At 36.6% G+C, this 12,721-nt stretch overlaps 1 protein-coding gene across 5 annotated transcripts in view; it reads right to left on the reverse strand.

Annotated features, from left to right (window-relative positions):
• The window catches only part of SYNJ1 (synaptojanin 1), a 67,981-nt gene that overhangs the window by 11,419 nt on the left and 43,841 nt on the right, over positions 1 to 12,721 (reverse strand). For 2 of the 5 annotated variants that reach the window (XM_075517521.1, XM_075517528.1), the window contains exons 22-27: positions 12,260 to 12,422; positions 9,355 to 9,561; positions 8,256 to 8,384; positions 2,478 to 2,525; positions 755 to 793; positions 590 to 660 (exon numbers count right to left, since the gene is read on the reverse strand). In XM_075517521.1, the coding sequence (XP_075373636.1) occupies positions 590 to 660; positions 755 to 793; positions 2,478 to 2,525; positions 8,256 to 8,384; positions 9,355 to 9,561; positions 12,260 to 12,422 (657 nt within the window). Of the gene's footprint in view, positions 1 to 589; positions 661 to 754; positions 794 to 2,477; positions 2,526 to 7,596; positions 7,636 to 8,255; positions 8,385 to 9,354; positions 9,562 to 12,259; positions 12,423 to 12,721 lie in introns of all 5 variants that reach the window. The other 3 variants (XM_075517556.1, XM_075517535.1, XM_075517546.1) reach the window with 3 other exon arrangements.

The raw sequence follows: 12,721 nt of genomic DNA on the forward strand, positions 1-12,721 counted from the left end.
TTCAGTTCCACAAATAAAGAATGAAATGCAGAACTAATGCTTGTTAAATGTGTTGCTGAAATAGTTGAATATTTCACTTCTACATGAAGACCCTTATCAAAATTAATTTTTAAAACAAGGTACAAGATTCCATTACATATCAAGTAATCAGCAATATAATTCATCAACTGCCTATATAATACATTAACTGCCTGCAAGCAATTAACTGCCATTAGGATATACATTTCAGCACAGAAGATAATAATTTTGTAGTACCAAATCAGCAACGTAGTCAACATTAACATATAATACAAAGAATAACTTTGCACTTTCCAGTTATTTGAAAGTGGACATAAAATATTGTATTATTTGGGAGCCTATGAAGTGACTGCATAGAGTGCAAAACACTAAAGTCATGTCCAGTATATATATTCTGAAGTGTTTTTAGTCAACAGACAAGAATTGCTGAGGAAATTAACTCATATAAGCTGTAAAATGACTAGTCAATTTTGCCGTTTTCTTACATCTGTTATGACTTACAAAAACCCACTACCAGTGTAATAAACTGTTGAAACTTAGGAGGAAAATTATTTTAAGACAGAATACCTACCGGTCTGGTTGTACCATATCCAGCAGTTCCTGCGCTTGAAATTCCAGTTGAAGGTGGAGGCTGATTACGAACTGGAACAGATATTAGAGATCACTGACTTAGAACATATTTCAAAATCAACTTCTTTCTGTATTATATTTAGTACAAAGCGTGTATCTGTATTACCTAAGTTATCTTTTCTTTGTGTTCCAGGACTTTTTTGTGCTTTGAAGCATGGAAAAAAAATTAGATTATCTTTGTTAGATAAGCTACAAACAGCTATTATATGGCAATGGTACGTTATCACTAATGGAAATGGGAGCAAAAAGACATTAGTGATTTTTTTTAAAGTTGTTACATATTAAAGTCTATCCATCAGCTAAGCTGTTACTTTAGCACACTCTTACCCCATGGCACTTGTGAAGTAATTTGACCCTTCTAATTACAAATTAAGTCACATCACCACCTATTTGTTGCAAGCTAAAGACGCCCACTTCTACAGGTACCCTGTGTTCTCAGTCGTGCTAGAAGTTGTTTTCTTTTGTAGTATATTCTGCAAATATTCTAACAGCAGTCTTTAAAACAAAAAGAACTTATGTAACATGCTGATTCAAAAAAATCACACGATCAGAAGAGTACATCTGTAATTATGCATGGTTCAGCAATCTACAGGGTCTACACCAAAGTTCCTGAACCTACTCTCTTTGTTTATGGGATAAATATATTACAGCACCAGCCTCAACTTTTACATGCTGATGCTAATGACAGCCTTGTATGCAACATTCAAGTTGTGAAGTGCAAGATATGAAAAAATTACCTTTACCTCAGACAAGTGCACAATTTCTAACAGGCAAAGAGGTTTAGGATTCTGGCTTGTGTTTCTGTTGCCTGTTTCCCAGGAAGGTAAAATCACCATGTCGGGTACAGTAACTGGAAGGAATACTCTGTGGTACATAAGACACTTATTTTATCAAATCGGCTTCCAGTTGTCAGACAACCCTGCTTTCTTAGAACTGGTTAGAATGGGTTTCTGGGTACAGTTCTCAGTAATGCAACTCGTACCTTGAGCAACCTGGTGCCAGTTTACCCTACTTTGAGCAGGAGGTTGGACTAGATAACCGGCCAGAGGTCCCTTCCAACTGGAACTATTCTATGCATATAGTGATTTTGCCAATTTAGAAAAATGAACCAGCAATATAGGCAAAATTAATTGTAGTACACAGGAGGACATCTTGACTGTGACTATATTAGGACTTTTGTTGCCATACCTATATTTGCCACAAGGGGACACATTCCTGAGGGGATAGGAAGAAACCTAAAAACATGACTCTGCTCACATGGCTAAAACAGGACCCATTCAGCACTATATGCACATACTCCAACTAAAATAATGCAAGAGAAATGCTTGTCATAAATGTATGTCACATACATTTAGGTATCAGAATCAAAATACCTACACTGTGCTCTTTAGAAAGAGGCAAAATATTAAATTATAGGCTAAATTATTTAAATGGACGTTTCTCTCCTCAAAATATATGAACATATGTAGTTCTTTATGAAAAATTAGGCTTCCCAGATTCCTGATTTAGTTACAGGTATAGTATTTACTCCAGCAATCAGTCAGCTACAGCTTCCTCTGAGAGTCAGCCTTGAAAGCATTCTTCTTGATTAGTGCAGTCTAAGTTTTCACTTCATTTTTCATAAATTAAGACTGCCTTCTATAAAAATTCACACCATCACTGAAAAACAGGAAGCAACTTGGCTGTCTGAAAACTATGCTAAATAAAAGAAGGAAGATCCTACACAATAAATACCTTCATGAAACCACCTTTAGTATCACAAGGGCAATAATATTACTCAGGTATTAAATTAGAAATCCATTTCTAGAATACAAAAATTGTTATGTTACCTTCTACTTCTCTCCTAGCTACCCCAGGACTGGGAGGAGCTCCAAGACCTTTTCAGAGAAAGAAGAGAAGCTGTACATTGCATAAGAAAAGCAGTAGACTGAGAAAGTAAAACCAGAAAGAACACTGCCACAAGACAGCTTTACATAATTTAAAAATGGCCTAGCTAGATTGTAGTTACTTGTAGGAGATAACTGATTGTAGCAGCATGGCAAAACCAGACTTATACGAATTAGAGGTCAGCAAGTATGATCATGTTTAGAAACGTGCTATGATTTCAATTTTACATTACAGTTGAAAGAGAATTTCATTTCTTCAGCATTCACTCTCTACAAACTTTTGTAAATTCAGAATTATATTAAATGTCAGTCTTGAAACTCTTCTAAAGCAGAGCACATACCTATACTCAAACACTTGAAAATAAACAGGTACATCAGCTATAACCTGCAACGTTAAGTCTGCTTCCTGTAATTTAGGAGAATACTACGTAGTATGTTTCTGCCAAGACTACATTTGAATAAGCAATTTTATGGAAGAAATAAGTTTCCCACTTTATATAATGTATTGTATCCTACAGAATTGTATCATTAAGTTATCTCCAAGCAGCGCTCTGTACTTGGGAAAGCTGTATCAACTGGTGTACAGTGGATGTTACAGTTCAGATTGAGAGAAAGAAGATTTTCAATCATGCATAACCATGCTGAATTATTTTATTTCTGCAATATGATCAAGCATATACTGGGTCCATAAAACTGTATGGTAAAAACATGGCAGGACATAGATAACACTAGATGGTATGCAAGGAGAAATCCTTAAGGCATGCGCATAGGAAAAAGTAACAGTAATATCTGGCAACTCTGGAGTGGCTCAAGAAGTATAGAGGGAGGAAAGGGAGCCAGTGTTCAAGAAGCCTACCTTAAAAGCAACTTTTGCCTTAGCGATGACACAGCCTCATGCTTTCTCATCATGTGCCAATGTGTGGTATCTGCTCAGGAGCTCTCTATGATCTGGAAAGAGTGCTGTGAATTTTGTCAGATATGGGTGGAGGTGTCACTCAGAGTAGGAAGAGTGAAGGTTGCAGATGAGGCTGGTATGTGATTATCTCCAGAGATATCAGATCTCTGGTTTTGCTGAACATCTGGTTCAAAGATGTTAAATACTAGCATATGTTATATATTCTGGGTGAGACCCAGGCTCTGCCAATTAACATTAGATTTCCATCGCAAAAGTTTCTGACAGCGAACTTCTCTGCAAGAGAAGCAGCACTGAGGAGGGATGAACAGAGAGCATTTCTAAGGAGGGGGCACAGGAGAGCAGTGCCTGAGAACATTTCATTGCTTTCAGGTACTAGCTCTGTCCTTCTCCCATGCAACCCAGAGGAACCCTGGGGGAGAGAAGAAAGTGGTAACCCATAGGCTATGAGAAAGCCTGCCTGCTAACTGGAGGAAAATAAAGGGAGGTGGAGAGCAGCCCAGCAGAGTACAGGACACTCCTCTGAACCCTCTCTGGTTACAGAGACATAAAGCTAACTGTTCATCTCAGAGTATTAATGGAAATGGACACAATAAAACCTCTCCAAGAGCAGGGAACTAGCCTGCTAATTTCACAGATCTTCTGCACTTTCCCCTCCCAAAGCTCAACTCAGCCCATACTTTGAATAGGTATTTTCAGGATGCTCTTGTTAAGCAAATCTTGTTTTCTGCAAGATGGTTAATAAAGTCAACTCCTTTCAGGAGAAGGAAGGCAGAGAACCTCTTTGACCATAGCACATAGACATGTTCCTATGTTGGTGCACCATAGAGAGGAAGACTTTTGTGCATGAGGGTTTTAAAAGGTTTTGCAAATTTCAAAATATTCAATATATGGGAGAGAAAGGGCATAAAGGCCAAATACCCCACATTTCACTTACTAATAATACTCTTCAACAGTGATAAAGCAAAATTATAGTGCTATCACAATTGGCATTATAGGAAGATTTTAAACTTAAGAACAGTGAAAAATGTACATCTGAACCTGAAACACATGTTTGGGTATCATTTTAAACTGTTACTGTAGTCTGTATATAGCTTGAAATCTCTATTGCAGTTTGAAACACTATTTTGCAAGTAAAGATATCACACACTTGTTTTAAATAGTATTTTAAGGAAAGGGGTTGGATTTATACAGAAACAACCTGTAACTTATGCCCTGACAGAACTGCATGTTTTGCAAAGATTACATTTACACATTAGCTTAATGGACAATAAAGCAACTTCTCGTAAAGTAAAATGTACATATATACGCACGTGTGTGTGTGAGTCTGTGTGTGTATATGTGTATATATATATGAAATCTAGACCATTTGCCTACATTTGAACAATGCATTTACTGTTTTAGCATTAAGGCTTCTTGTTTCCTCCATTACTGAACATTCCTTCTTCAGCAAGAAAACAAGGAAGGTGCTCTTCCCCGTATTTAAAAAAACCAAAACCAAAAAAAGACAACAGAAAAAACTTTTTCAAAATGACTGCCATACCCTAATGCACCCAAACAACCTGAACTCTGCTCTGAAAAAAAAAAAAAAAAAAAAAAAAAAGGCTACAGGGGAAAACTAAAGATGTTGAATGGTTCTTGCAAGGCTATGTTTAATGTGTGACTGTAAGTATCAGTGTATACTAACAAGTACTTGCTGCTTGGGTGCATGTATTTTCATAGCTTAACATACTTGCACTTCTTTTAATCTCAACTTTATTACTGTATTTTCTAGGTTTATTTTATTTCTTTGGAGGATAATCACAGTGAAAATGTAATGCATTTTACCCAAATTATTGCATATACTGAAAATACTGTGCATTCTCTCAATCTTAACCCCATTTTAACAGTTTAAACCAATGATAAAAAACAACTATAAGCCTTTCCTAATTAATCGGGAAAAGTCTGACTAATATTATTAAAGGAAAAAAACCCCAAAACAAATGTTATTTTTTAACTTCAAGTAATTGACAATTAGCAGCCTTTATAATTTTTAATGTTCTGTAAGAATTTACTCTGTAATGTATTAAAAAAAAATATTGGGTAAACAGAGTGCAACATTTTAATTTTTAACTATAAACAACTGAGAGCTTATAAAATCCTCAGTGGAAATCTTTCGTATTAGCAGGTGAAAAGTCTACACTTTGCAAACCCCTGCAATGAGTACATAGCCTTGTTTCCTTGAATTCTGAGTTACTTCTGATGTAAAATATGACCAAACTCTAAAAAATTCAAAAACTTAGGTGCCCAAATCCTGCTCCCATCTTCAAAGCATACTGAGCCATTAGAAGAAATGTTATGGACATTGAAGGGAGTGAAGCACTCAGGAAAAAAAAGTTAAAACACATGAGCAAAAAAAAAAAAGTAACATTTAAAATGCACATTTTAAAGACATGATCAATGTCACTTTGCATGCGCTACAGGAGTCTAAAAACAAAGTTTGAAACACTTATACAGTACACAGGGCTATTTTCACAGTGCTCTAAGAGCCTTCATTCTAGGTAAGAGAAACAGATGCCGTTTCCCCAAACATAGTAACAGACTATGACATTTATACTGCTTCCAGTCCTGTGCTAGCTCGCTCAGAGCTGAGCTCAGGTACCGCTGAAAAGTAAAGCATTATGCCTTATAAATGTATGCCATGAGTGGAAAATGAAGAGGATAGAAAAAGTGGGACGAGCTTTAGGTCAGAATAATATATGAAAAAAATATACTACAATTTCTTTTCAAAGATTGCATAAAAAGGAAGTTTTATGCAAGTTACAATTCTTTATGGAAAGCTATTTTGGGAAAGAGGGTAAAAAAAAGAAGGCTAGTCTTTGCACAGTTGAGACAAACTAGGCAAACGGGATTGTGTCAGTGCACATAAAACTATATAGGACTAACTAGTACAATGAATTAAATCTTGCATACGTTGCACGTCATGTATAAAGTGGCTATTTTCTAAAACTTAAGCATTTTAACTAATTTGAAATATTATGCCTTTGGCATAATAACCTCCTCCCCTCAACTGTATCTAAGAGCCAGGCACATCTCCACCTGACATCAGAATAAGTTAGCTGATACTTATATTCTATGTAAAATAGCTTACTTATTTTCTGAGATTGCTCAAAACTTTTGAATTATTTTCTCAAAAACACATCTTTCCTACTGAGTGGCAGTGTCTGAAAAGCCGTTAAGGAAGTATTTCAGAGCCACTAACTATTCTCACTCCATCCCATGTATTAATGAGCTGATTTAAGCTCAACTATGAAGCATGTGACAAAGAAGGACAAAGATTAGTTTCAAGAAGTGGTGCTTCTGAGAACGCGTGAGTTGTTATTACATGCAAAACCAGATCAAGCTAGAAAAAAACAAAACTAGCCTGAAGGGTGATAAGGCCCTCAGCATTATCAAAAGGGAAGGAATTAGGGGAGAATTATTTCAGGATTTTGGTACTTTGCAAAGACCTGCAGCTCTCGAGTGCCTTCAAAGTAACGGAATAAATTCCTTTGCTAAGTTTGTGTTTCTGAAGTACACGCTAGTTCCAAGAGCTATGGAGGATGTTTCATGTCTCTAGGAGCACATTTCAGACTCGTAAACAGAAAATAAACTACCCATCTGCAGTGTTCAGCTTAGAGACAAATAGACCTCAGTGATTTGGAGCTCTCTGTTAACTGGTGATTATCTGGGGGAGACTGGGCCAGACTAGCAGTAGTTTCAACTTGAACAATTAGTGGATAATCACTGCAAGTAGCTACAATCACAATCCATTTTACAATGCTCCTTGTCATGGACTGTGAGGAAAAAAGCTAGCCTTTTCACAACTAAAGACTAGTTCCTGATTTCACAGAAAAGTTAGCAGGGTATATTTTGACCAGGACAAAGTAGTAAAAACCTGGAACAACTTTAATCTCTCTGACTATAATGTACCAACTTCTGGAGAAATATTTTTTCACTGAAAAGTCGAATGTAATTCAGAAGGGGATACAAACCCTGAGAAAGAAACTACATTGACATTCAAGAATTGTCCATTTTTATACCTTTGGACATCATCATAAGTATTGTCACAACAGACCACCATAGTAGTTTTGCTACGTAGTCATATGCAAAAACAATTAAAATCATTACCTCCAAATTCTTTTCTAGCAGGTGCAGGACTCCTACCGCCTTACAGTATTTAAGAAATGAATGCAGCAATAATGAAAAATATCAGTACAGTAAGAGGGAAGAAAAAGAATGAGAAAGTTAAAAATGACAAGGGTCAGTTTGTTATAAACTATGTTGCCCATATGCTTCTGAACATCCAGTTTCTCTTAGTGCTCAATTGTTTACATTTTCAGATGATCCAGATGAACTCTACATTAAAAACTTGGACAGGATAAAATGCATACATACCAATGCCAAAATTAAAGGAATATAAATCAATGAATGCACAAGATTATTTATCTTTTATTTAAAAAATGAAGATGCTATAAAAATGAATATGTTGAGTAAACATGGCTGTAGGAAGCCCACATTTTTAAACTGTGAAAATAAGTTTATAAAAATTTTAAAACTTATTCACCAAGCAAAGGCAATAATATTTAAATGGTACTGAAAAATGTTGTTATTTCCCATGCTGTTACTCCTATTAAATGTACCAACTAAACATTTTAGTGAAAAAATGGTATGTTCCATTGAGCCCCAAACCAACAATACAATATGTAGTTTGGGTGTGGACTTCAAAGTTCATCTCACAGACTTGAAACAAAATATTCCTGACCATCTGATATACATCACCGCATTACCTGATGGTGGAGGCGGCCTCTGCGGTGGAGCGGGGCGTGCAGGAGGAGCAACGGGGCGAGGTGGTGGAGGACGCTTAGGCTCCAAGCTCTGAGAAGACTCTTTCTGCTGGCTACCAAGCTGAAATTCAGCTGAAGAACGTGACAGAAAACAATGTAAAAATTAATCATGTGTACATTCTAATCACAGTAAAGCTTTTCTAATAGTATGTTATTTTCACGAAGAGGACAGTCAGTCCCCAGCTCTGGAAACAATGACACAGAAGTTTTTGAGAGAGGGAAAACAAGAGGAATAAACCAATGGTGAAAAGAAGCAGATTTCCTAAACCAAGATTTTTGTCTCATATGCTTTTATCAGTATATGCTTTTCATGGAATCCTGGACATTCCTACAAACTGCAGAGTTCCAAATTTTTATTTTGACCCTTATCTGTGAACTCAGTGCTTTGGAAAAAAATGTTACAAGGGGAATTCAGAAGGCATTTTAGGAGTCTTTGTAAAGTTACTCCAAATTACATTGAAATAAACTGTTCTAGAAGCCATTCCAAACACTAATTCTAAATGTCCACTTTGTCACTAAAATAGCGTTTAAACAGAAGCTTTCATATTATACACCAACTTTACAAATCTACTGATTACAATTCACATATTACAGCTGAATGGGCTGTATTTGAAGAGTATGACTAAAGTGAACTAGGATTATACTCACACATTGCAACAGAATTTTTGAACAGAGGTTTCAAACTAATCAACTTAGCCTATTAATAACATAACTTTTTGAGATGTCTCTTTCATGATGAAATGCTAAAGAACTAGAGCAAGTTAGGTAGTTCGCAGCAGTATAGATCAGTGGACAGTGTACTAAATAAGACTCAGGAAACAAAGCTCTTCCACTGCCCATTAGGAAAACCAAGACACAATGAATGAGGTGATTTGCCTAAGGCTGTTTATGCGTAAAATGCTAGATAAGGACAAGAATAGCCTTTTATATTAATCTAAAAGCTCTATTAAAAATAATGTATAAGCTAGTATTCTACCACTGGGCCATACAGCTGCCAGATTGTGTAGTAGTAACAGAGGCAGTTGAGCAATGTAATACACACTGTGTGTGGAAACAGGTGGTCCAGGAGTTTTGGTTGGTGCTCGGCTCGGTCTCACTGGGAGCGTAGGTCCATCTGACAGCGTAGGCGATTGACAGGGACTGGAACGTGGCGAAGAGCTTGGGGAGGTTCCAAGACCAGAACTTGAAGTTGGCTGTAGATGCTGAGGAAGGATTTCTTCTACTTCAGCACTATAGTCATCAATGTCTCCTAAATAACAAACCCCACCCCAAAAAAAGAAAAAGCATGTAAAATAAAGGAAACAATAGTTACTTATTTTAAAAAGTCGAGAAATTATAAACTGATTCTGGGCATGGGATTTTCTGCAAAAAGGCCTCAAGTTCCAAGGAATTAGCTCAACAACCAAAGTACGATTCTTGCATCATAAAATTACACATGAAGAATGCATATGTATCCAAACCAGTTGAAAACACTCCAAATGCACAATATATATTATAGATATCTATTAGAGGTAATTATAATAACAGCAACTGTAATGTTGCTTAATCTAAGAAACAATTAGCTTTACAAATGTCATGGCTTAGCTTCAGTCAGCAACTAAACACCACCCAGCCACTCGCTCACCCTCCCCTCCCGGTGGGATGGGGGAAGAGAATCGGAAGAGCAAAAGTAAGAAAACTTGTGGGTTGAGATAAGAACAGTTTAATAATTGGGAAAAATAAAAAATATAGCAACAACAACAATAATAATAATAATTTGTAATGAAAAGGAAAACAACAAAAGAGAGAGTGAGAGAGGAACAAAACCCGGGGCGGGGGACACACACACACACGACACGACACCAAGTGATGCAACCGCTCACCACCCACTGACCAACACACAGCCAGTCTCCGGGCAGCAACTGCTACTCCCCGGCCAACTCCGCCCGGTTTACATACTGAGCATGATGTCATATGTTATGGAATAGCCCTTTGGCCAATTTGGATCAACTATCTTGGCTGTGCCCCGTCCCAGTTTCTTGTGCACCTGGCAGAGCGTGGGGAGCTGAAGAGTCCTTGACCAGTGTAAACATTACTTAGCAACAACTCAAACATCAGTGTGTTATCAACATTATTCTCATACTAAATCCAAAACACAGCACTCTACCAGCTACTATGAAGAAAATTAACCCTATCCCAGCTGAAACCAGGACAACAAAGACCACCTTTGCAAAAATTATTTCCCTGGTTTGCAATAGATGGCAAGCTTCACTTATCATCCTTCAGAAGGCTGGGCAGGGGATTTCAAGATATCTGCTATTTGTAGTACCTTCTGTTTGAAAAGGTGGAATGTTTAAAAAAAAAAAAGGTTCAACATGGACATGCCTTTGAAAAGTAAACTGCCAATTTAGAATATTTGTATGTTGATACTCAAAATGCCTAAAATAGGCAATTATCCCATCACACTCCAATAAGACCACAGTAATCCTTTCTTCCATAACTTCTAGGTTTCTGTCTCCTCAGGTACATAAAATGACACACAATGTTCTACAGAAGTTCCAGCTTCAACTCTGCACTGTTCAGCAGTAACAGAGTAACCAGGCTGCTAATTAGACATTAGCTCTTGATTTAAGAGTCTTGTGGATTTGAGATGTCACATTTTAAGGGAATCACACCATTTCACGTAGGACTATTAATAAAATCAACCAATCATACAGGCGTCTAAACTGTTAGAGTCCTCTTTCCTACCTGCATTGGAAAACAGATGAAGTATCTTATGACACTGGGACTAATGCAAATTCCAACTTTTCATACAGATTTCCCATATCTCTACCTTTACCAAAACATATCTTCCTTTATGAAATACCTTTACAAAAAACCCCTTAGTCTACTGTTTCCAGTATACATAGCTGCCATCTCTTTTCTTGACACTTTTGCAACGCAATGTTTGCCACTAAGGAGCTTGGATAGAAATTCAAAGCAAATGAACTACTCAAACTTAGAATAAATCAATATAGAAGCAATGACTACATCTAGAAAGTACATCTGTTCAAGAAATAACAAAAAAACGACCCTGTAAAATACATATGGAAATGCAATACACACAGGAAGTGTCAGCAGGAAAGGTGTGGGGGTTTTTTTGCTGCTGTTCGAAAAACAGCTATTTTACTTGCCAAGGATATAAGAAGAATATATTTTAATGTAGAGAAGAGAGTGAAGCAGACCTTTCATAAAAATTAATTAATAGATTAAAAAATAAGCTGTGACAAAGTACGTAGATTAGAAACATGCAAGTTAAAGAAAAGCAAAAATGCAGAGGCACAATTGCTGCAACAGTGATACCCAGCAGCACGAGAATTCTGCTAGAAACGTATGACATGAAAAGATATAAAAACCCTTCAGGGAAAAACCAAAACTGACAAAAAACAGGGAACCGGAAAACAGCAACTCATCAGTGCTGATGATCAGCCTGTTCCAAGGAGCAACAGAGCCTGAAGGTTTCCTTGCCCGACTCGTATTTGCCTGCCTGTCAAAGACTCACCAGGTGTCTTCTTGGGGGTGGTAAGCATATCAATGCTTAGCATGGGAGTTCATTAGTCCTATTAATCTATTATGTGTATTGGCAAAAAAATAATTGCTTTGCACTCTGAAGTTGTGTATATCCTGCTTATAGGGTGTCTCCATCAACAGTAAAAGTTGCCTGAATGAAGTAACCCTGAGAGGGTAGGTCACAGGATAAAGTGAGAAGGATAAAGAGAATGTCAGCCAATTAGTAAAACCTAGAGATAAAGGGCAAACTGACACTGCTCAACAAGTTGTCAAGATACTGTTGGATGTAACGGGATTTCAATTTATATTTTAGATGGGCATAAACTTGTTAAATTAAAGTATTAATATAAGCATTAAATTAACCGCATTATTTAGGACTGTAAGCATTTCAAAATGAGGAATACTTTATTTCAACAAACCTTCCATATCATAGTCTGCAGTAACCTCAGCATCTTCACAAAGCAAAGTGGAGCTTGTCGATGAAGGCAGCCCAATATTAATCTTCTCTAAATTCATTTCATCTTCTAAACTTCTGATCCAATCTGGATTTTTCAAGCTTATGTTTATAATCCTTCCTAGTAGCTGAATTGTGAAAAAGGTGTGCACAAAACAGAAATTGTTAAGAGTAGGAACATTAAAATTCAGCATTCTAGATTTAAAAAGAAAAAAAAAATTACTGAAAATATCACAAATAAGGTTATCAGAATTTCTGGGACTAAACAATGACGGTGACACATCAAAAAAAAAATCATGCTTTTCACTTCATTTTGGTAATTAAGTACATTTACGTAGTTTAAACTGTTAATAACAACTATTTAATATTTTTCTAGGAAAAACTAACAACTTGTCTCATAAGATTTTCCTTTTCAGTTAACAGGAAA

This window comes from Mycteria americana, chromosome 1 (assembly GCF_035582795.1).
Source record: "Mycteria americana isolate JAX WOST 10 ecotype Jacksonville Zoo and Gardens chromosome 1, USCA_MyAme_1.0, whole genome shotgun sequence".
Taxonomy (NCBI): domain Eukaryota; kingdom Metazoa; phylum Chordata; class Aves; order Ciconiiformes; family Ciconiidae; genus Mycteria; species Mycteria americana.